Raw genomic sequence first — 24,142 nt, 5'->3', positions numbered from 1 at the left:
GCGGGGGTGGGCCGTCCCCGCCGGCGCCGCCGGGCGATGCCCTCGCCTGCCGGGCTCCCCCCGTCCCTCCGCGGCGCGTCCCCGAGGCAGCGGCGGCGGAGCGCGGTGAGTGCGGCGCGGCCGGCGCCGGCGCGGGGCGGTTGGCGGCGGTTGGCGGCGGTTGGGGCCGGCGCGCGGCGGCCGCAGCGCGGGGGGGGGGGGGGGGGGGGGAGGGGAGGGGGCTTCGGCGGCCCCAGCGCCGCGCGGGGGATGCGGGAGCCCGGCGCTAAGCGGGGCCGTCGCGGGGCCGGGGAGCTGCGCGGCGAGGCCGAGCTGCCCGCAAGGGTGCGTGTTAACCCGGCCGGTTTGCGTTAACGGCCGGTTTGCGTTAACGGCCGGTTTGTGTGTCCTGGCCGGTTTGCGTTAACCCGGCCGGTTTGCGTTAACCCGGCCGGCTTGTGTGTCCTGGCCGGTTTGTGTTAACCCAGCTGGTTTGTGTTAACCCAGCTGGTTTGTGTGTTCTGGCCGGTTTGTGTTAACCCGGCAGGTTTGTGTTAACCCGGCTGGTTTGTGTGTCCTGGCCGGTTTGCGTTAACCCGGCTGGTTTGCGTTAACCTGGCTGGTTTGTGTTAACCCGGCTGGTTTGTGTGTCCTGGCCAGTTTGCGTTAACCTGGCCGGTGTGCATTAACCCAGCCAGTTTGCGTTAACCCGGCCGGTTTGCGTTAACCCAGCCAGTTTGTGTTAACCTGGCTGGTTTGTGTTAACCTGACTGGTTTGTGTGTCCTGGCTGGATTGCCTTAACCCGGCCAGTTTGCGTTAACTGGCCAGTTTGCATGTCCCGGCCAGTTAGTGTTAACCCAGCCAGTTTGTATGTCCCAGCCAGTTTGCATTAACCCGGCTGGTTTGTGTTAACCCATCAGGTTGACGTTAACCCAACCAGTTTGTGTTACCCCGGCCGGTTTGTGTTAACATGCCTGGTTTGCATTAACCCATCCAGTCTGTGTTAACCCGGCTGGTTTGTGTTAACCCGGCTGGTTTGTGTTAATCTGGCTGGTTTGTGTGTCCTGGCTGGATTGCTTTAACCTGGCCGGTTTGCATGTCCCGGCCGGTTTGCATGTCCCGGCCGGTTTGCCTTAACCTGGCCGGTTTGTGTGGTCCAGCCAGTTTGCATTAACCCGGCCAGTCTGTGTTAACTTGTCCAGTTTGCGTTAACCCAGCTGGTTTGCATTAACCTGGGCGGTGTGCGTGTCCCGGCCAGTTTGCATGTCCCGGCTGACCGGCTGTATCGCTGCCGCTCTGCCGGCACGGCTGAAGTGACCTGAGTTCTGCGTGTCGCAGAAGCCGTGCCCGAAAGCCTGGGGCTGACTCTGGCACGTGGTCAATCCTCCGTCCCAAGGCCTTTTCTCAGCAAAGCTAATCAAAACCCCCGCAGGCTGTGCGTGTCTCTGGCACTGTGAGCATCCCCGTCCTCACCAGTGGCTTTTGCATGCTGAGCTGAGAAAAGGAAGTGCATTTTTCACAGGGGATACAAAATCCATGGGAAGTAAGGGGCTGCCGATGTTTTCCAGTGTAGTAAACCTCTGGGAGAGGAGAGTGTGAATTCAAGAGAGGCAATATGGGAAAAACCTGACCTGGTTGTTAAATGAAGTAAAATAAATAAAGAAGAAAAATGCTGGATCATGTGTTGCCATATGAACAAGTGAACAGAGATGTGGCGCCTGTCTTCACTTCTGCACACACTAGTTCTTCACATCCTCTGAAAGGTGGTGAAACAGAAAATGTGTTATTTCAGCCACCGCGGCAGCGGGCTGGGAGGATTTCTGACATGCAGTTTGGCTGTTGATTAATTGCTTGGCATTTTGCAAAACTTTATCAGCTCCTCAAGCGTGATTTTTTTTGCAGCTTTTACCATTGCGTCTTGCAGGCACGAAGCAGTCCTAGGGGTGTCGTCGCCCCCAGCCCGGAGCTGGCGTCGGACGAGCAGCAGGAGGCTTGTCCAGGGTGGCCAGCGCTCCGGTCCGACCCGTGGCACCGCTGTTCCCTGCAAACTCCCTAAACTCAGAGGCGGAGAAGGCGAGGAAGAGGAGGCACTCCCTGAGCCGGTAGGTGGGCTGCGTGGCGCAGGTAAGCCTTTGGGGAAGGGCAGCGAGGAGGTTGCATTCGCTGGACATAATCCTGTTTCAGCAAGAACGCTAAAAAAAAAAGAGTATTTTGAGTTCCGACTGTTGTGAAGGTAGCAGAGGGTGCTGCTGGTCTGACCCTGGGCAGACAGCTTCGCTGGAGGAGCATTGCCGCATTAGCCTTGTTCTTCTCAGTTGCCTTTTGATTTCACAAGTGGCGTATGCTTGGGCTCCTCTCGGAGGCTAACGCGCTGCTGTGTTTTAGGGGGACTGTTTCAGTCTGTCACGTCTTGAGCCATGTGAAAAAACAAACAGCAGGAGACTCGCTTTGAGCAGACTGTCACTCCGCTGTCACTCCTTAGCCGTGGCTGAGATCCGGATAGCGGCTTTTCCACGGCTGCCGCGTGCTCTGTGGGGCTGGCCCGCGGCAGCAGGGTGGATGTCGCTCTGCAGATCCCGCTGTCTCTCGTGGACCCCCCGCTGCGGCGGGAAGGACGTCTTCCCGAGCAAAGGCTCCCCGGGGTGCAGCGGAAGAGATGAGCACACTCCCTGAGCGCCCTGCGCTTCTCCAGCGGGGGCTGATGTGCAGCTGTAAAGCGTGGTGTCCAGGAGACAGAAGCGTTTCTGTATGTTTAATTCTCCAGTTTCTTGTTGCGTTATTGTAGCTGTTGAATATATTCACTGAGCTGAATGAATCCCCATCTGGCAGAGTCCGTACCACAACATTTGCAACTTCAGCTTCAGTTTTGGAGAGGGAAGGGAATATAAGATAAGAAAGGGAAATGATGCACAATGCTACAGAGAGTTTATCTGGATCAGCAAGCTCGGATCTGTGCAAGTATTCAGATAGAGTGAGTGCCGGCAGTTTTTTCTCATGTCCAGCTGGGAAGACTTAAAGCTTTGGGTTTAAGGTGGCACTTTTAAAATAACTAGATGAGTGAGTCTAGGTCCTAGTTTCAAAAAGTTACTTGTCTTAATCTCGCTGCATGTCATCGGGGCTTGGGTTCTAAGCGCGTTCTAAAAACAGGATTTGGAATCACAGTCACTTACACCAATTTTATGGTTGTACAGCCACATGCTTACTTCTGACATTTATACTAAAATACTTACTGAGAAAATGGGATTTATCATAGGACCACAGTAAAGCATCATTGAACTTGGAAAATGTGATATTACGGATCAATGGAGTTTGTGTCCAGTGCCTTTGCAAGATGGGACTTCCAGCTTTTCCTTCATTACTGAGGGAAGCATCATTGCTTGTCAGTGAAAAGCTTCGCTGCAGTGGTGCTTACAACTGCACTGGGGGGGGGATTTTTTGAGCAGTACAGCAGATGGCATCCGCTGACCCAAGACAACTTGCAGATAATTCATTTTCCCATTCAGTGCACGTCCAGTACTCCTGGGTGATATCCCCTTCCACAGGGATCAGAAGCTCAGATCTGTCGGGGTTTCAGTGGAGAACAGGAAGGTCCTCACTCACTTTTGCAGCCCTGCAAATGAGCAGCATCATGCCCCAGATTTCTTCTCAGGAGACATTAAATGTTTGATTAAAAGAGGTTTCCCTTTTCTCTGCACCAGCTCTGGCTGTGAATATCTGTGGTCCCTCACTCTCCCTTTGAGAAGTGCGGTGTATGATGTCCTGCCGAGGTGGCCGGAGCATGGGATTGCAGCAGGGTCTCCCGGACAAGCACCCATGTCCCCCTGATTCCAGTTATTAAATGGTATTAAGCAGAACCCAAGCTCAGCAGAAGAAGTTAATACCGTAATGTCAGCCTGAGCAAGAGAGGAGCTGGTTTATACAGGCATGCCTTGGATTAAGAGTAGTTGAAGCTTCATTCAGCAGAGATACAGAAAACGGGGGGGGGGGGGAGCCAGAAATATCATCCATTGCTTAGATCCATGCATGTAGAAAGAGTTTTTCCAGCCTTCCATTTTTCAGGACAAAGTCACTCACTGGATGCTGTCCCATGCAGAAACTAAGCCATCTGTCCGTGAGGATTAGCAGTTCAGGGATTGAGATATTATTCATCTTGGGAAGAGACAGTTTTTAACTCTCTGGGACTTACCTGAGGCGATAGTGAAGTCAGCCACTGTCCTGTAGCAGAGCCAGGGAGAGGCCACTGCGGGTGCACACGAGGATCGGAAGGAGAGGCAAGGAGGTGCTGCGGGAGGAACGGCTGAGGCACGAGGCGAAATAGGAGACCTTGTGCAGCGTCTGCGCCGGCTCTCACAGTGGGACAGACCGTGAACATGCTGTTCGTGCCACAGCTAAAGCCATGCCTCAAAGCCCATGATCTGCGAGATCTTCCCAGCACTTCAGTGGGGTCTGGGTAAAGCCGTATCAGCAACTGTTGTAGGACTGGCTGCTGCTTTTTCTTCCTCTGTGCTTTTAACCTTCAGACGATCCTCTCTGAGTGTAGGTGTATGCCATTTCTTTTTACAGGAGCAAAAAGCCCAGTCTGTGACATTGTCAAAATACCTGAACTGAGCAGTGGCTCTGCTTTCATTCCTTGCCATTACCAGGTTCCCACCTCCTGCCTCTGTGTCTGGTTTCCCCTAATTCTTGCTGGCAGGGAGGCTCAGTGCTTGTGTCTCTCTGGTGACATTCAGGGCTGCACTGACTTTGCATCTGATAGAAAATGACTGTTTCGCTTGGATACTGATGGAGATCCTGGATGCTGCAGATGGCCAGAAACAACTCCACAAATCCAACCTCAAGAACTAGGTGATTTGGAGAGCTGTGTAAAATATTTTTCATGCTGGAGTTACAGTTTGGGAAGCAGCAGATCTCTCCTAAAGCGTAGAAAAGGTGTACTACAGGCAGGAAAGAAATCAGCACGAAACTGTCCTTTTTTTCCATACAATAACTGAAAGAAAGCCAGGATGGCTGAAGAGGAAAGCAATATCTCTGGGGCAGTGTCATATGTTCTGACTAATAATATGTTCTTACTGTAAAACATCTTACCAACCAAACGGAGCAGAAAACATCAGGTTATTATATAAGCGGTAGGAGAGGTACTGTTGGGTGGTTGCTGCAGGAACAAGCGATGCTATAAAGGGACTGCGTGAATAGGAGGACACAGGTAAAGAACACTGTGCTCCAGCCAAGCTTCATCTAGCTGTGGGTGCCAGCCTGGGGGAAGGATGAAGAAGGAGTGAGGCCAGGTAGACTCTCTTCCTTTTCCCTGCAGACTTTTCCAGGATGCGGCTGCGCTTCCCCGTGCTGAGCAGGGGAATGAATGTGCTTAGGAGGTTGCGCGGGGCTCGACAGAAAGCTGTGCTGCTCCTGTCCAAGTCCTAGATGGCTTGTGTGGGGATCGCTTGGGGGCATGAGAACTTGCAGGGTTTCAGTCTCTGTTGCCCACTGTTTGCAGAGGACCTGGCCAGGTCTTACTGTATCAGTGGCTGAACAGACAGTCTGGGCTCCAGAGAACTTATTGGATATGTAAATCAAGCAGAGGAAAGTTTGGAGGGGCTCAAAAAGGGAAGAGAGTCAGTGCAGGCAGGCAGGAGGCTAAGCCGCGCTGTTTTAAATTGCTGATTCCTTGGGAATAGCAAGAGTCTGTTGTACATTGTACATAGTTTTTCCTATCCCATCTGCTGGGATATTAACAGTTAAATCCTTGAACTGGCAATGAATCTTGCTAAAATCCTGGGCAATACAAAGATTAATATCTCAAAAATGCTGTGAAAATGCTTATTATATACTGTAAAATCACATGTCCTGACTATTAAAGCTAACAAGTGCCGTAAAGCAAAGATCCTCTCTCTGTGAAGATCAGCCCAGGCTTCTGTGGATGCTCAATGGCAGATTTCAGGAGCTTGTGCACAAAGACAACACTCTTGTGAGCTTAGAAGCTGTGTCCCAAACTGCTTAAGCAAAGCCAAGAGAGATGGCGGTTGGATTTGGCCAGTTCCTTTTAATGGAAGCAGCTAATGACCCTGGAGTTGTTTAGATGCTTGTCTGAAGTGTGGGTAACACAGCCCTTCTCCAATTTCAATATGCCGTTGTTTCAGTGCTCAGTGGCTTTGCGGTAAAGCTGGTTTCTAAGTGGGGAAGGGGAGTGTAACCTTCTGTTAGCTGAATAACAAGGCGTCTGCTCCATGCCAGCAATTGTCTTTAATAGCGCGGAGTGGTTAGAGGCCTCCCAGGCCGTGGTCTGCACACATGCAGACTGCGCGATGTGCTGTTAGTCTGCAGGGTTCGTTGTTCAGAGGCAAAAACGGTGCTCGGGGGATTTCTTGCTTTCTCTCATTTATCACACGGAAAGTATTCATAAAAATACTACAGCTGTCAGCACTTCCAAGAAGAGCTCCACCGAAGCGCCGAAAGGGAGGAGAGCTGCTCCAGTGGACACGGAGGACCCTCCCTGCCTCCCCCCGTGCGGGTGCCTGGGGTTCGTGTGCTCCATGGGACATGCAAAACTGGAGAGAAGGGTGAGATGGAGTATTTTTAACTGGGTCTTAATGCTATTTTTTTCCTCCCAACACTGCTTAATTTAACTTGAGCTGTCATGCATTGAGCATTAAAGGAAAAAGAAGAAAAAGGGGTGTTGGCAAAGAGATGAGTCCTCTCCGCTGAACATCTTCGCAATAGCAGTCACATCTTCTGAAACCAGGGCGTGTAACTGGGGCTTGTTCTTAGACCTTCTGTAGCAGTAAAAGTTTATAGCCCAGAGAAATTTCTTGCATTGGTGTTCATAATTCATGGCTCCTGCGGGACTGAGGGAAAGGCTTACACTGCATATGTGGTTTCTGTTCATAGCCACATCAGTTTAAAACAACCTAAATATCCTACATGGCTAAATACGGAAAAGGTGTCTGGGATCTTCAGTCACATTATGTCCTGCCTTGCTGCAGGAAGGACACAGAGACCTTGAAAAGCTGTCATGCAAAGAAGAGATTTATTTTCCTCTTTCCAATATATAACAGAATTCAAACCATTGCAGGACTTTGTGCCATCTTAAACAACATTTGGAAGTGAACAAAAAACAACTGCTGAAGATCTAATATTCCGCTAGACCAAACCAGACTCAGTCCTGATGTGATCTGGATGCATATCTGCTACTGAGCCAGCTGCTCTTCCGCTTTTCTCCGGTTACTGCGCATTCAGGGAGGTTAAGTTGCCTTCATTTAACTGTGCTGCTGGGATTTCACCAATTTCATCTGCGTCAGACAAGGTGAGCCAAGGGTGGCACACTATGCTGAAGCCAGAAGAGGGTCACTGGATCATCGGGTTACTGGAGCTTATGTATTTAGGCTGTAAAGTGCAGCCAGTAAATTACAGCGTACGGAGGTTAATGGGGAAGCACCACTTTGCATAGCACAGAGCAATGAGATTTTTGCAGATCTTACAGCAAAGCTCCCAGCTGATTTGCTTTACAGTGCTAAATATTCCCTGTTATTCTTCCTTTGTAGCTCTTGGTAGTATATTAAAACCTGCAGTTTGAGTCACGTCCCTTATTGGGAACAGTCTAGCATATTGCAAGCAGATGAATATCAGATGTCTGCTTTACCCAGAGAGGGTGAAAGGGCATTGGGAAAGGACTCCGCAAAGCAAAAGTCTCACCCTGGTGTTGGTGATGTAAATTTTGAATGTATATATAGTTCATATCTGGAGAATTGGACTTTGTGTGCATGGGCAGTATTGTGAGCTCAAGGCTTTAGCTCCTACTTCCCTCTTGAGAAATGCATTTTGCATAATGCTTTTTTGCAAAACCGCAGTGTTAGAGTCTATCAGAGCATGGATGTGGCGACTTGCCTGCCATCGGCCTGTCCCCTGTTCTCCCAGCCCAGCACACCCCTCACATTAATCAGTCAGAGGTAGAGAGCTGAGGCTGGGCAGTCCCGTGCGGTCCTGGCGGTCTCGTGCAGTCCCGGCGGTCTCATGCAGTCCAGGCCCTTCCTACGCCGGAGATGGCCTTCCTCCCAGCTCCTCCTGGAGGCAGCCAGCAGCCAAGGCTTTGACTGAGGCGATTTTTGCGCTGCGAAACTTGCCTCTTGGTCACCCTGCCAGAACCAGAGTTTGCTGACCTTCAAAGTGAACATCGCAGGTTTTCCGCTTGCCAAAGCATTACTTCAGCTGGGGTTAAAGGAGGTAAGAGCCTTAAAGTGCCAAGCAGCAATGAGACACTTGATCAGTGGGAAGGTTATGTTCAGCATGAGCTTTTGGGGGGGATATTTGTGGATCCAGAAAGACCATGTGAATAAGCGCTAGCTGTATGTGCATGAGCTGCGCTGGAGACTGTGTGAGCTGGGATTCAGTCATCAGTTGTTTGGTTCGGTTCAGTTGATTATTTTATTTGTTAGAAGTTGCTGGCATTATCAAAAGCTGGACTGGAGCCTGTCACTTCGGTGGCTGCAGCGGGGCGGACTGCGTGGTGGGGGCATCCGTTTCCCGAAAGGGTCTGGTTGAAGGACTGGGTTTGGAAAAGAAATTGAAGTTGCTGCTCCTTTGACCTTGGGAATATTTTATCTCCCTGTACTTCGTTCCTGCACCTGTAATGCAGCAGCAGTGCCTTGCAGTCTGCAGCTGAAGATATATTCGGTTCTTCCGTGACACAATCACCCTTGCAAACCTAGACCAGACAAAAAGGGCAAGTTTTGAGTAGCATGCAGCAAAAGGGCCGAGGCATGGTAGGGATGAGAGGGGAGAGCAGTCATGGATCAGCCTTGGGGAGTTCACTGAGTACGCTGGGGATTCAAGAGAAAAATATGATACTTTCTATACAGCATTTTCTTTGTTCTTGCATTGCAGTAAAATGACTGGTTTTAATCAAGCATGAAAAAAAATAACTTGGACAAGAAATGAAGCATGGGAAGTGCAAGGGAAAAGGGGAATTTCTCAAAGAAGTTGAGTGTCAAATTTAAAAGAAAAATCCTAAGTAATACCATGCATTAAATGTGTAACTGGTGAACATTACAGTGCTGCGGTCACACACTGGTTCTTCTAACTGTTTTCCAGGTGGAATAATTCTGAATGCTCCCTGTGTCTGATCACCAGAAAAAATTAATAGGATTATCATTAGTGTGGCTTAATTTAGGTTTAAATGATTCACAACTAGCCTTTTATTAAAAAAAAAACAAAAACTGTCTCTCAAGAGCCTGCAAGCCCAGTATTCTTGATTGACTCAGTGCTGCTGTTTCCCTAATGCCTATAATGCTAGTTTTTTGTGTTGGGCTGGCAGTACAGAGCTGCTGTTAGCAGCCAGCGGGAAGCTTTCAAGTCCTGTATTGATTCTTTTGAAGTTTGTGGCTGCTGGTAGCAGCAGTTACTAGGTCTTGTTCAAACGGCTATGATATAGACCGTTTCATTTCTTAATAAACCTCTTAAACCTCCTCCACATCAAAAAGATTTATTTTTATACTTAATTTTTCCAGTAGGTAATTTCTATCTCAGAAACTGAGCTGAGGATTTTTTTGTGGCTTTAATGCAGCTCTGTAATGCTGCCGTATATATTTCCATCTTCCCATGGAAAACGTGTCCTTGTGGGGCCCCGCGGCCCAGGACAGGGCTCGCGGGCACAGTGCTCCAGCCAGGTCTTGGATGAACCGGCCGCTCTGGCAAGGGCAGATCTCATGGCGTAGGGCAGATCTCTCCATTCGGTCTTCTTCCATTTCCTTTCTGTTAGAGTTCAGGGAGACGTTGCTTTCCTCTTCAGCCATCCTGACTTTCCTTCAGTTATTGTACGAAAAAAGGGCAGTTGCATGTTGGGTTTTTTCCCTGCCTGTAGTACACTTTTTCTGTGCTTCCCAAGCAGTAACTCCAGCATCAAAAATATTTTACACAGCTCTCCAAATCACTCAGTTTTTGAGGCTGGATTTGCAGAGTTGCTTCTGGCCATCTGCAGCTTCCAGGGTCTCCAGATGGAGTTGTGGACACTTCACATAAGATCTTCCCCTCATCCTCGCTTGTGCTGAGCTGCATATTCCCAGCTGCAGATAAAGTGGTCTCACCGCATGCTCCCTCACGCCAAGATCCTTTGAGGTAAAAACCTCTCTATGAATCAATAGAGTATTAGTCAGAGCGTCAGAGCAAAGCTGACACTGCCTGGCCAGCAAGCTGCATCTTGCACAACCTGTTTCAGTAGCAGAGCATTTGCTCCTGTTGGGTGCTTTTTAAGCTCAGTGGTAGTTGCTATTCCACTTTGTGATCATGTTGCTATTTCATTTTGGTTATTAATGACTGTAACGGCAGCCGTTCAGTTCAATGGGCAAGTGAGGCTCGCGGGGAGAGCCGGCTTGTGCGCGGCAGAGGGCTGAGCTGCTGTCTGCGTCCCGGCAGCGTCGGCTCCTCGCTGCCCGTCAGCCTCAGCAGGCTGCTAGGCTCCAACCCACCTGCTGCATCTCATGGCTTTTAGCCTCCCTGAGCCAAGCCAAGTCTGGTCGCCCAATTCCAGGCTTTGAGGTGTTACTCTCTGGGATACGAAATACCTAACCCTTCCCTCCCCTTTGCACGGGCTGAATTAGCAGAATTATTGAGGATTTCTGGCTCTCACTGTGTTGCAGGTGTGCGGTGCACCTGAAAACCAGCTCTCACAGTGTGGCTGTGGTCTATAGTTGTCCTGATTTGCCCAAGTGGGGGTCAGCCTGGCGTTGCACTGTGTAAAGGGGTGTCCTCACCCTTAAAGCACACTAACAAATTGGGGCATGGCCTCCAGTGAGCCCCAGGGCCCGGTCTTATTGCCCAAACCCTCGCAGCTTGAGAAAGTTTAGTTCTGAAAGAGCCACTCTCCTTGACCTCTCTGTTTTTGCCCAGTTATGTGGCCTGCATGGTCCTGAGAAAGAAATCGTGCTACTTGAAGGCCCTTTATTTTTAGCTAGCCCAATTTTTTTGTCACAGCTTAGTGGGAGCTTGTTCTTTCGGTTTAGCTCCATCACAGCTCCTTCTCTCTTCTTGCATTTGCTGGCTCATACCCAGTTCCCAATGCTCTTTGTACCTCTGATATTTCGCTCAGTAGGTTTCATATCCCCTTTTCACCGTTTGTCATTTCTCTTTCATTACGTTCTGCCTAGTCTCTTCTACTGCCTCCGTTTCATGGCTTGACTGTGATTTGCTTGTGCCTTTGCTCTGCAGCAGGGACCGTGCTTTTAAAATTGCGGAGGCAGGCCGCCACGTTTGTTCTGGATCCCAGCATCCCTCCCCAAATGAAACATTCCCTCCTGTCTGCTCTGATAACCTTGGCTGTGCTTCCCCTCATCGCAAACGTCAGGAAATTGGCAGTGGTGTTCTAGCAACATAAAAATCAATAGCTGCCTCCTCTGCTTGGTTTAGCCCTGCTCTTTCTACTCTTATCCTGGGTAAAAAGGAGTGCTGTTTCCCACTGAACTCGGGAGCAATGATATATTGATACAACTGATCCTGTTCAGCCAGTGACATGTTTATTTTTCACAGCCCATCCACGTAGCCTGGAGCGATGGCTTGTGCTCTGTGTTAGGTCACGGAGGGGTGGGCTCAAAAATCGGACCAGGATAATACTTTCTTTTTGTGACCGTGGAGCAGTAAGTGCAGACTGCAAGTCACGCCTAGAGCTGGGTGAACTGGGTTAGTAGCAAGACCAATATTCATTTCGGTTTCTGAACGTGTCAGTCCTAGAGAGGTGCATGTACAATTCCCATCAGAGGCTATGGCTCCAAGACAAAAAGAAATTCATTGAGGACTGCAGCTCACATTGCAGACTGCCTTTATTATTCCCTGGACTGCTACCAAAAGGCACGGTGTGATTAAAGGAGCAGGAACCGTTCTGAGATCCTATTTCTTGGAATTCTTTGGGGCTATATTTGTTTAATATGTCGTACAGATACTGTTGGAAACCGGACAGCCTCACTTTTTTAGCTGTATGAAACATAACACAATTCATAACGGTTACTGGGGGCTAAATCTCTGCTGTAAATCAAGCCAACTCCTGTTTATGTCCTTGAAAACTCTTTCTCTTAGGAACCCTGCTAATTCTTAAGGCACTGGACTTCAGAAAAGCTTTGTTCTGAGCAGCTGCAGTGCATCATCCCTGCATCCCCGTCCCCTGCTTCGTCAGACTTGATTTTATTTTCCAGCACAGCAGTAATAAGTGATTACATGAAAATTAAAGTGTGAGAGAGAAAAGAAATGAGACAACTGAAAGGTGTGATTTTGATACCTGACCCCTTTTTTTCCTGCTCCTAGAGTTGCCCCAGTGACCAGTATAAATTATGCCAAACCAGCATATTTTTCTAAGCCCTGGGTGTTGACAAACAACAGACCACAGGGAATCACATACTTAGCCATTTCTCGCTGAATGGCTTTATCTGGACTTTCACATACTCCCTGCTTTGATTTTTGGCTCCCTATTAACAAAAAATGCGCAGTAAGGAATTTTGTTGATGATACATGAGCCAAGAATTGATTTGAGCTCCTTTTACCATTTTGGCACCGAAATGCCAACAGGGATGAAACGTTCTATAGTAAACACTGTTCATTTAGTTGTGGCAACTAGAAAATATGACTCAGAGTGGGTTTGGGGGAAGAACTGATGAGTCAGAGGATCTGTGCTTTGCCAGGTCATATCGCAGAATTGAAGGGGATCTTTAAAGGGCTGGGAAAAAGCATGTTCTCTGTAAAGGTAAATGTGATTTTATTCCCTTCCCACATATTAAAACAATTCAGCATTGTTATTGGACTGTTAAAATATAGTGCTGCCTTTGGAGTATGTGCTTCTCTGCCCTGTAACTATCACTCTTTAGCTTACTTCAGCTTCTTCAGCTGCTGCCTAATAATTCCTCAGAAAAAGAATTAGGGAATATATGCTGTGTATCTTGCTATTCATCCTCTCAGCAGTGTGTACCTGGCTTAGACACAATAATCTCGCATGGTGACTGATGCTCCTAGGTAAACAGGAGCACCCGTGGTCCTGTTTCACCCTCTACCCTGTGCTTGCCTGAGAATAGCACCCTCTCTTTCCTAGCCCTCCTCTGTGGACACAACGCAAATGCCCAGAATCACTGCTGGGAATACCTAATGTCCTGGTTTTCTTGACCTGAAGGAACCATTAATTAAAAACATAAAAATAAGACTCCTTAGCAAAGCCAGTGGTGCAAAGCTTGCGATAGTGTGAGATGAAGCATTTGCTTGGGCTGTCTGTAAGTGACAGCACTCCTTTTCCTGTAGGTTGGTACTTTCTGGGAAAACTCTGCTCAGTGTGAAAGTAGGAAGAGCCAAATCCTTAATCTCATATGGAAGAGAATTGTCATAGCTGTTACAGCGTTTGAAAGTGCAAGTACATCTGCTTCCTAGCAAGATGTACTTGACTGCTTTGTACTCAGTGTAGTGTGGGATAAGAAGTGTGTGTGTGTGTGTGTGTGTGTGTGTGTCTCTCTCTCTAATTTGTGAGTCTTCTAGTAGCATTCCCTGTTTTTTATCTCTTAGACTCTACCCAGCGCAGCAAGGTGAAGGTGCAGATAGGCTTTGTGTTGCATCTGTTCGGTAAATGCAGTTAGTTGGACTCCACAGTAACTATATGCTTCCCTTATATTATTCTTGTATGAAACTGCTATAAGATCATCCCAAGATAGGACTGTAGGGGAGCTTAGTTGTGTGCATTGGTTTTATAGGTATGCCAGGGACGTACATTGCAAGAGAAGAGAGCTCCTTTGAAAGAGCTTGACTTGCAAAGCTGTTCAGTGGCAAGAAATAACTATTGGAGCATCATCTGCTTATATTAATCATGATGGAACTATGGTGGAAGTCTCTTTGGAGGCTTTCAAGCGTAGAAGTGCACACTATGAGGGTTTTTGGCATCTCTGAGAGTCACTGTAAGCAAGTATTAATATACTTGCATCAGAGGTGGAAGAAAAAAATCTCTGTCCCCCCCAAACATTTCAGAACAGCAAGCCCCTGTCATCTCCTGGACCAGGCAGGAGTCACATTCCCTGATCTAACTGCTAAATCTCATCGTCTTTCACCGCAGCAATACCAGAAGCAAAACCTTTATTCCAAAGTGCCCCTTCACCAGCATGTGCTGAAATAACAAACACAGGATGTGAATATAGATGTGATTGAGTTTTTCCTGTGTAAGTTCATAAGCTGACATCCAGAGAGATGTATGACGTATGTGCCACCGCTCTAATGTTTATCTGTCATTATTTTGGGAATAGATGTTTAAAATGAAATGAAGTTACCACATCTGTTTGTTTAGGATGATTCTGCCTTTCTTATCACGCAGTTCACCACAGTAGCCAAATGCCATGTCATGTTTGGAGGCTAGTCTTCCGTCATCTCCCATTTCTTGTCCTTTGAAACTTCACACAGCGTGAACAAGGCCTGTGTAATTTGAAAAGAAGGCCAAGGAAGATACATCCTGCTGCTACTGTGTTCAATTTGGTAGCTTTGTTGTCTAGCTGGATTATTTTTTTCCCCTCATTGTCTGCGATGCTGAACAACAGCAAAATGTACCTTGGAAAATATACATGATGCGGCACTTATCTGTGATTCATACTGTCTTTATAAAAGCAGTCAACAGAGCTATCTGCCACATTCCCACTCACCAGAACACCCTATCTCTCATATCTTTTTCTTCTTGCTCTTATTCCTCTAATCTCTCATTTCCGTGGCATTTCTTTCCCCCATAGTAGTTGTTCTTTTTCTCTGCTGCACTAGAATTGTGATTTCTGGTAACACTTTATCAGTCTGGGAGGCACTCTGAGAACTGCTAGCTTCTACAAATTAGCAAAAACAAAAGAAAAAAAAAAAGAAGTTCCATCCATAAGCAACATGGGGTGTGAGGGTGTTTTTGCATTTCCATCTATAACATTTGCCCAGAGCCTGACTGCAGCTCTTTGGCCCACATTTCCCAGTCTCCCACCAAAGTACTAGCTCAGGTTGGACCAGTTTAGTTTCTGTGTTCGGCTGGTGCTGGTGCTTGCAGCCCAGTGTGGCTGCGCTCCAGCAAGCACAAGAAAGAGCAAAAAAGGTAGACCAGTGTGTCACAGGCTGCTCCCCTTTCATTTGCTTGCTGATGTCATTTAGTATGTATAAATGTAGCATGCTTTTGATAAAACAGGAATCTCTCAATAATACAAGAACCTCCCATGAGTAAATCTATCACAGAATCACAGAATGGTTGAGGTTGGAAGGGACCTCTGGAGATCATCTAGTCCAACCCCCTTGCTCAAGCAGGGTCACCTAGAGCACATTGCACAGAATCGCGTCCAGGTGGGCTTTGAAAATCTCCAGAGAAGGAGACTCCACAACCCATCTGGGCAACCTGTTCCAGTGCTCTGTCACCCTCACAGTGAAGAAGTTTTTCCTCATATTAGATGGAACTTCCTGTGGTTCAGTTTGTGCCCGTTGCCTCGCGTCCTGTCACTTATCCTAGAAGTGGAAGAAGGCAGCACCGTGTGGGACATGCTGATGACAAGAGCTGTGGCCAGCGGGACACATGTACCGTGGTTGTCCCCTAGCCATAGCTCCCCAGCCCCAGGTACGAGGCTGGTTTCGTGTCTGGGAAACTCAGGGGTCTGCCTAACTATAGGCATGTCACCGCCTGCATCAAAAACATTTTGGTGCTGGCTGCCTGCTGGTGCGTACATGTTTCTGTAGGTCTGGGAGCTCAATGTCCTCGTACCTCAGTGCCCTCCTGTAGCGAGGAGATACCGCTGGTGCTGCCAACCTCACCTGAGCGTTAGATGATAAAAGACGCTGAGGAAGCCAGATACTGAGCTTGGCTGGCTAAATCCTTAGCTAGATGAAGTATTGGATTTGGATGGAGCAGTAGGCATTCACGTAAAACAAATGAAAGCAGAGCAGATAAACTGCTCGGTGGCCAGGATGCATCTCTGTGTCTCCGGGGCTGGCTCTCACATGCTCTGCAGCACGTTCAGCAAGTCCGTGAGCACTTGGCCGAAGCAGGGCAGCAGTCAGGTAGGATTTGGTTCAAATTCTCCATCTGTCAGGGCGTGCTGTGATTTTTTTAATGGCTTATTTCAGCTTGACCCAAATAAGCAGTTGGGGCGGGGGGGAGGCAAAGCTTTTGACGCTGGCATTTCTTCAAGAAAGCAAAGTTGCAAATAGTTGAGGTGCAGGCTGCAGTAGCTGCTAACCCGCTGTCCCCTGTGCCCCCCCAGGCACCCCGTCCTGGCGCCGTGGCCCCCGATGCTCCTCAGCATGAGCACGTGCGGCAGGAAGGCTCTCACCCTGCTCAGCAGCGTCTTCGCCGTCTGCGGCCTGGGCCTCCTGGGCATCTCTGTCAGCACGGACTACTGGCTCTACCTGGAGGAAGGCACCGTCCAGCCCCAAAACCAGACGACGGAGATCAAGATGTCGCTGCACTCGGGGCTCTGGAGGGTCTGCTTTTTGGCAGGTACAGCCTTCGTATGGAGAAGTTCTCACTGCTGAGGTTTTTGTTGTGTTTTCTGCAGAAAAGGGCACAGGCAACCAGGGTTTTTAGAGGCTGGGCCCAGCTTTGCTTCCAGATTCCCGCCCAGCCACTGGTGAGGCATGTAATTGCCCCGCGCCCAGCTTCGGCAGTCAGATGGATAAATTTTCCTTCACATGCAGGCATGAGGCTGGTTCCTTCCTGCCGCGGCGGCCCCTGCCAGAGCTGCCTCCACGGACCAGGACCCGCAGCCCCCCATGGGCACCGGCACCAAATGTTTTTGTCCCTGAAAAATTTAGATTCAGGTCAGCTGAAATGTTTCCTCTGTTCATGCTGATTTTGATGAAGCAATTTGGCCGAGGGGAGAAAGTTTAACAAAACCCAAATAAATAGGGGTTTCAGACTGGCAGTTTCAAAATGTTGTCAAGTTTGAAACACTGCTTTGAAAAAGCCCTAGGAGAGTGGGAGTCTGAGACCTCTCCTGATGTGACCTTAAATCTTCTGGCTTCCAAGTTTGTGCTTTTGTGTTCCAGGGAATCCTTTTTTTGTAATTCCACATTCTGTGTCAAGTGTTAAATATCTGTCCCACATGGAAAGGGCCCGTCGCCCCACCGCTCGCTAGCCACCTTAGCGCTGTACAGTCCAAAGAGGCCCCCAGCAAGGACAAGGAGATTTGGAGCTCTCCGAATCAAAAGAGCAATTGCTTGTGCTAATTTCATTAGAAAGAGCAGTTTGAGAATGAGGATTTTACCTGTTGTTCCCATCTTGGAACCTGTTATTTTTCCTTTCCAGTATTCCCACAAAAATGTGGGAATTTTTCCCACTGAATGACCAGCACTGTATTGATTGAGCTGATAGGTTTCTGAGCAAAACGCTGGCCTCCTTCCTGTCTGTTCAGCCAGCTATCGTTCTTTCAGCAGGGATATTTTAAAAGGCAGGAAGCTGATCTCTCAATGAGATTGTAGTTAACAGATAGATTCTTCAGCACCAAATACTAACAGTCAAGATAGAAGCAGCACGAAAAAGCAAGATTGCTTTTATGCATGCACTGAAATTAATTTTAAAGCCACTTTTCACGCACACACCTCCAAATAAAAAACTGCGATTAAATTGTAGGCATGAATCAGTCTCTATTTCCTGCAGGTGAAGAGCGCGGCCGGTGCTTCACTATAGAATACGTCATGCCCATGAATGTCCAGCTGACATCTGAATCGACAATCAATGTCCTGAGTAGGTGATCTTTTGCGGGGTCTTATTCTTTGCAGCCTTTGCAAAGCACGACGGGTCACTAGGGATCCCCCTAAAAATCCCCTTTGTGTCCTCGCTGAGGACACTCCTGCTTCGCTGGAGGTGCTACCACACCAGGATGCAACTACATGTTTTACTATGTGAATTATCTGATGTGCTGCTAAGTTTTTGAGTGCATCTTTTCCTATTGGCAGGAAGCTCACAGAGGCTGTAAACGGTATAATTTCCTTTCACTGCCTATTCAGCGCTTATGTTTATGGAAGCATTTGGCTTTATATTCTCCTGTCAGTAATTTGCAGCAGTATTTCTTCTGCAGCAGTCAATTTTACACATTACCCAGTGGGATGAGTTAAAGATGGAGCATCATAGCTCTCACTATAAATTCTGTAGTCACTTTTGATTTAATAAGTAAAAGTCTTGAGTAAACAGTTTTGCAGCGATGCTGGAGAAAAACGCAGGTTCTGATGCATGAGGTTTTTTTCTCCCTATGTAATGCTTCACATGGAAACCCTCAGAAATGCAAACATTAACAGATGTTTCCGCCAAATTGCCACTTCAGCCACCTGGTTAGCAAAGACACCTGAGGAGAGGGGGACCCTTGCAAGGGCCGGGGAGCCGCGTAGGTGGAGCGGGAGCGAGGAGGGACAAGGCGGTAGCAGAGCAGGGCAGGTGGAGCCATCCAGCCAGCCGGGGGGAGGATTAACCCTCTGCACTTTCTTCTGCTCCTCTCCCAACCAGAGATGATTCGTTCTGCTACCCCTTTCCCTTTGGTCAGCCTCTTTTTCATGTTCATTGGTTTTATACTGAGCAACATCGGCCACATTCGGCCTCACAGGACCATCCTTGCCTTCGTGTCTGGAATATTCTTCATCCTGTCTGGTGAGTTTTGTCAGCAAAAATTCCCCTTGATCATGTGTCTGTCGAGTTTTACCGCAAGCTTTTCTCAGGTGTAGAGGAGGGTCATGAAACCCCAATCATTTGACCATTTGCCATAAACTATATTTTAATAAATATTATAATTCATAAACATGAATGTATTATGAATATGAATATTATGTTTCAATTTAATCTAGTCCACAGGTAAAACTGGTGCCACAGGTAAAAGTAGCCCACATGGCACAAGCGAAATCTGAGCCAGGTTCACGCAGTAGTTCTGTGTGCAGAATTCGCCACTGAGAGCAGCAATGTAATGGCACACGGGGGAAAGGCTGCCAGCAATACCTAAAAAATGGCATTGTGAGTTTGGGGCCATTCATGTGAAAATGTTTCTTTTTTGGACTGTTCTTGGAGGGGGGGAGGGTAATTAGGCATTTGTCAAAATCTTCTTTCCCCCAAGCTCTCCCCCAAGTGCCTGCCCCTACATGGGCGCCCCGATGAGGCGACTGGGGCTGGCGGATGTGACAAGCTGGTGAGCGCTGGCCTCAGGGATGCAAGCCCTGCTGGACAAAATGAAAATCAATATTAATATCACATCCTGCGCCCTACATCTAATTAGAAAGAAGCAGCAAATTCTTGACCATAGGGGACATTCATTGTGGTACTTTTCAGTGCTCTCGTAGCCCACTGTTTCGGCTCCTCACTCGAGCTGGTGCCTGGGGGGGCTCCCGGCGTGACCCCCAGCTGCACTGGTTTGCAGTATCAGTGCTTGCCTGCTAGCAGGACTCACTCGAGGCAGCTGTGCCGCAAGGAGGCAGGAGGAGAAGCACCTGCAGTTATTCCCCCAGGAGCAGCTCCTGTGAGTGCAGGGTGGGGAGGGGACACTTACTTCTCACGGTAAGTCGGTCACAGGAGAGATCTGAAACCTCAAAATAATCAGCCAGGATATGTCTACATCAGACAAGTGAATGTTTTATTCATGGTGTTATCATAGTGTTAAACAAATAGCTGTGACAGCTGAGTTTTGAAGCAGGCTCCTACACAGTGCACAGTTCAGAGGAACTTGCTTAACAACATAATGGTTCGACTGAAATGGTGTAAACGCCCTGGCTCGGTTCAGCAGGGAGCAGCCTGCTTCCCCAGTCATTTCAAGCGCAGCCTACCCGTTTGCAGTTTCACCTGCAAGTTTGGTCTTAGAGGAGGCTGCTTCACGAACCTCTTCACACCTAAAGCATTTCCTGCTGCCTTTCTCCCTCGTGTCTCCTCAGGTCTGTCGCTGGTGGTGGGGCTGGTTCTGTACATCTCCAGCATTAATGACGAGATGCTGAACAGGACCAAGGACTCTGAAAGTTTCTTCAATTACAAATACGGATGGTCATTTGCTTTCTCTGCTATCTCTTTCCTTCTCACAGAGGTACTGGCCAGCTGTGAGCTCTGTGACATGCCTGTAATGAGCGTATTCTGTTCTCAGGTGCTGGGCACTAGTGTAGGTATTGTCAAGAGGCTGTAAGGAAAAAGAGGACAGTGATGGGTTTTAAAGGCAGACCGTTAGGTCAGATGAGTAATATATAGCATGGTGGGAGGCATGTATAGTGATGGGACCGAGACCCAAGCCAGGAGCACTCATGGGGTAAATCATCTGATGAGCGCTTGAATCAAGAGGAGGAGGAGATGTTGTTACTCCACAGTATTTATTGCAGGGTCCCAGGAGCACAGGGAAGAGAAGGGTCTTGCCTCAGGTGTCCTTGCGAGTCACCAGCAGAGCGAGAAAAGCAACCTTTCTTTGCCATGCTGGTGCTCGTGGAGGAGGCCGGCAGTGGTGCGGCGAGTAGCCGGCAGTGTTTCTCTCTCCTTTCCAGAGTGCCGGCGTGATGTCCGTCTACTTGTTCATGAAAAGATACACCGCCGAGGACATTTACCGCCCGCACCCCAGCTTCTACCGTCCCCGTCTGAGCAACTGCTCCGATTACTCCGGGCAGTTTTTGCACCCGGATGCGTGGGTGCGTGGACGCAGCCCTTCGGATATCTCCAGCGAGGCGTCCCTGCAGATGAACAGTAACTACCCAGCGCTGCTCAAGTGCCCCGAATACGACCAGATGTCCTCCTCCCCATGCTGAGCGCCGCGCAGGGCACAGTGGCGGTGTCCTGACTCCCTTTGTCATTTTGTAGGCCACTCTTTCAGGACAATTCTCTATTTATAGGATCATAAATATAACAGTAGAAATTGGTTATATAGCCAATAATATAACCAAGACAATTGGGATATTTTCCTTCCTTTTTTCTTTTTTTTTCTTTTGATTCTTCCCTGTAAAGCTAAAATCTCTCTGAAGCCCTGTTCTTTCAGCTCTTCCACACATACAGCGTGCCATTGAGCGCACGGTAGTTCTGCATGTGGAATAAATCCAGGGCTGGGCCTGATAGTAGAGAAAAGATAATCAAGTAGAACAAAGAACAACAAGAAAGTGTGTTTTTTGGTTTAGGTAGGTTGCAAAAGTTTGTGCATTTGACTGTATCATTTAATTGTAGATTTACTGCCCTAAAGGCCAGTCGGACTGAAGAATTTGTGTAAATTTCCAAGTGACAGTAACCATTAGAAAAACACAAACTGTAACCTGATTTGATATTTACTGATTGATATCTCTCTTTGCTGAGTATTAATCAGGCAGTAACAGGAACTAGCTCAACTATACCTCGGAAGGCCAAGAGAGTTAGGTTGTTGTTTCTGTAGGGCCATTTGCAAACTGTTCCTTGAACGTCCTGAGTTAGACCCCCGTGCACCTCAACCCAGGGATGCCTTTACTGTTCGGGGTGGTTCAGACACCCAGATTTACTCCATAGTCCAATAGTCTGGAGGTCTGAAGAGCAACTGAGAGAATTTCAGTGCAGCTAAAAACTACCTAAAACCATCCCATAGGAAATAGTAGGCATAGGAGTTAGGTGAAATTACGGCCGCCTGATTATGGCCTGGACAGAGGTGCAAATTATTTAAAGCCAAGATCCCAAACTGGTTTAAAGTGGCATAGCTGAAATTAATGAAGGTAGTCCACTGTAGCAAAGTAATTGGCTCATATTTTATTTTTGCAGAACATGGTATTTTAGCTGCATCTCGTATTACTTTTTTTCTGAGTCTTATTTTGAGTTTTTAATTTTAACAATTTCATATGATGTACTTTGGTCTTAGAGGACCAAAAGCTGCCAGGGTGTGAATATCAATCTAATTGTAAATGAAGGTTGGGGAGCAAAAAGGTAATGCTCCCTCATGCACTCCCGTGGGAAGTAGGAGCTTGTCACTTTGCAGAAGAAAGTTTTGTCAAACCTTCTATTTCTGTTCCTGTTATTTTAAACCTTTTTGAAATTTTCATTTGTGCAAAACAAAACCCTCCAGGATTCTTGGTACATTTGAGCTTGTTTCATCTTATGGTAATTTAAACAAATAGAATATATGCACTTTCAACCTCATTTGTAACATAATACGTAATGAATGTTGCACTGCTTTATTATTATTTGTTTATTATTTATTAACTACTCCAAACTAGGGTCCAAGTCCTGGAGCAGCACCCACTGTCTGTGTTGATTTTGATGCCACAGGGTTCTGTGGGACCTCACTGTATGTGTGTATGCCAGATGACTCTCGTACAAGATTATTTCTTGTCCAGTTCCTTCAAATAAGGAAAGTAATGTATATTTAGTGTCATTTACTCCTTAATTTGCTAAGTTTTAAAACTAGGGCATCTTTTTTGTAAGTACAGTTGTATTTACCCTTAATTTTTGTATTTCCCTCAAGCATCTGTTTCTCATTCTAAAAGACAATTTGTACATTTTATGTAACAGGTCAGCTTCTAGGAATGTTCAAGCATTAAAGAAAAAACAGCCCTACTGTCCGGTGTTCAGACTTGCTGTTCTTCATCTGTTCACCCCAGCTGAAGGTAAAGCCCACCCTTTTAATTTATGGGCTCCAAACTCCCTGTCCAGTGTCACTGAAATGGTGCCACAGCAGGGCTGATGTTGATTAAAATCAGCCAGTGGATCCCAAAATGTGATCTCAAGAGCCTTTGGCCTTACAGGAGTTTACCGCCAGCTACCAGCCCTGCAGCAGCAGCCATCCGGGCTCCAGCCAGCACGCTGAGCGGAGGGGTTTGCAATCCTGCTAGGAATGATTGTTTCGACCTAGTTTGATGTTACTGGTTTTGGTGGCTCAAAGCTGTTGCCTTTGCATTTTCCTCTTGATGGTTCTTTTATATTCCCAGTTAGTCTTCTTGAAAGGGAGACCTTGGGTATTGCCAAGAGCCGGAATAATTTTGATGCTCAAAAAACCATGAGGGTTGTCCCACATGGCTATGGTCTCTAATGCGAAGGAGCTGTTCAGTGCAGTTAATCCTGTGTCCCCTAAGACAACTCTGTCCCAGGGTGGAATTTTCCTTTGTACTGTTTAGATACAGAATTGTTTGTTTTATAACTTAAAATATCTGCCTACATAAACAGAAGACATAGAAAAACTTCACACCTTTCTCAAGCCCCCAGCAGATTTAGCAGTCTAGAGACAAATTAGAAAACTAAATTATTTTAATTCACAGGAGAGCTCATCATCATGTGGCTCCATTTGTGAGCCCAGGAGTTCACACATTTACCCAGGGAGCACAACCCTCCGTAAGTGCAGGACTGCTGAAAGGCAGAGGTTTAACACCTACAAGATTTAAATCCTTAGACTCCCCAGCTCCTTTCCTGCACCTAGAACGGGACGTGTCAGGCCTCTCCGCTGACTGTCATGAAGACCGCTTGGGCAACACTACACAGAAAATGGTTTGCACTCTTACAAGCAGAAAATCTCACGTTTTGCATGAATGAGTAATTGGTGTTGGGATCCTTGGTGCACGTGTCCACATGAGCTTGAGCTATAGTGCTTAGAGCAAATTACTGGCAGTAAGGGTTAAAAAAATTCAAAGCTGCCTGATATATACATAAATTTCACTGTGCTCGCTGACACTTCTAAATACCACACCAGGCTAAAGCTTTTTCTTTCACCTGCCATCAGCCTCCCACTCAACATACACCAATGCAGCTCAGCAGGCTGGGTGGCATATGGAGTTCATGACACGGGGAGGGATAGACGGTAACTGAAGAAATAGCACGTGGGAGGCAAATGCAACTCCAGCCTGAAAAGATCCTGAGCAGCCTGGTCATGAAGCAGAGCTCGGGGTGGTTCTCAGGAGGGAACCCCCGAGAGCCACCTTCTCCCACACATGTAATTTTCCTTCCTTTTTTTTTTTTTTTATCCCCTTTCTGTAGCCCCAGAGAGGCAAGACAAGGGCTGCACCCTGGGGACCGAAAGCAGCCCATACAAGCCCCTTTCCTCCTCAAATCTTCCCACCAGGTGATCCCAAGCTGTGATGGAGCCCAGGTGTCACGGAAGTGGGGATAGCTCAGCTTGTTAGCTAGGAGCATCCTGGGAAGCCTTACTGAACGTGGAGGCACTGAGGGAGGCAGGAGGGTCAGCAGAGAGCAGCCAGGAGAAAGGAGCCTGGGGGCAGCTCATGGCTTCAGCCCTTCCCAATGTGGCTACAGCTGAAATG

At 47.8% G+C, this 24,142-nt stretch overlaps 1 protein-coding gene across 1 annotated transcript; it reads left to right on the top strand.

The window, feature by feature from the left end:
- Positions 1 to 22,449, top strand: CACNG5 (calcium voltage-gated channel auxiliary subunit gamma 5). The gene is made up of 7 exons (XM_067308218.1): positions 1 to 105; positions 1,905 to 2,082; positions 16,198 to 16,433; positions 17,592 to 17,678; positions 18,435 to 18,575; positions 19,841 to 19,986; positions 20,432 to 22,449. The coding sequence occupies exons 3-7, from the start codon at positions 16,226 to 16,228 to the stop codon at positions 20,687 to 20,689; spliced, it is 840 nt and encodes a 279-aa protein (XP_067164319.1). The 5' UTR covers positions 1 to 105; positions 1,905 to 2,082; positions 16,198 to 16,225; the 3' UTR covers positions 20,690 to 22,449.
- Positions 22,450 to 24,142: the final 1,693 nt, after the last annotated feature.

This window comes from Apteryx mantelli, chromosome 19 (assembly GCF_036417845.1).
Source record: "Apteryx mantelli isolate bAptMan1 chromosome 19, bAptMan1.hap1, whole genome shotgun sequence".
Taxonomy (NCBI): Eukaryota; Metazoa; Chordata; class Aves; order Apterygiformes; family Apterygidae; genus Apteryx; species Apteryx mantelli.
The sequence above is the reverse complement of the archived record's forward strand: the minus strand, read 5'-3'. Positions and strand labels throughout refer to the sequence as shown.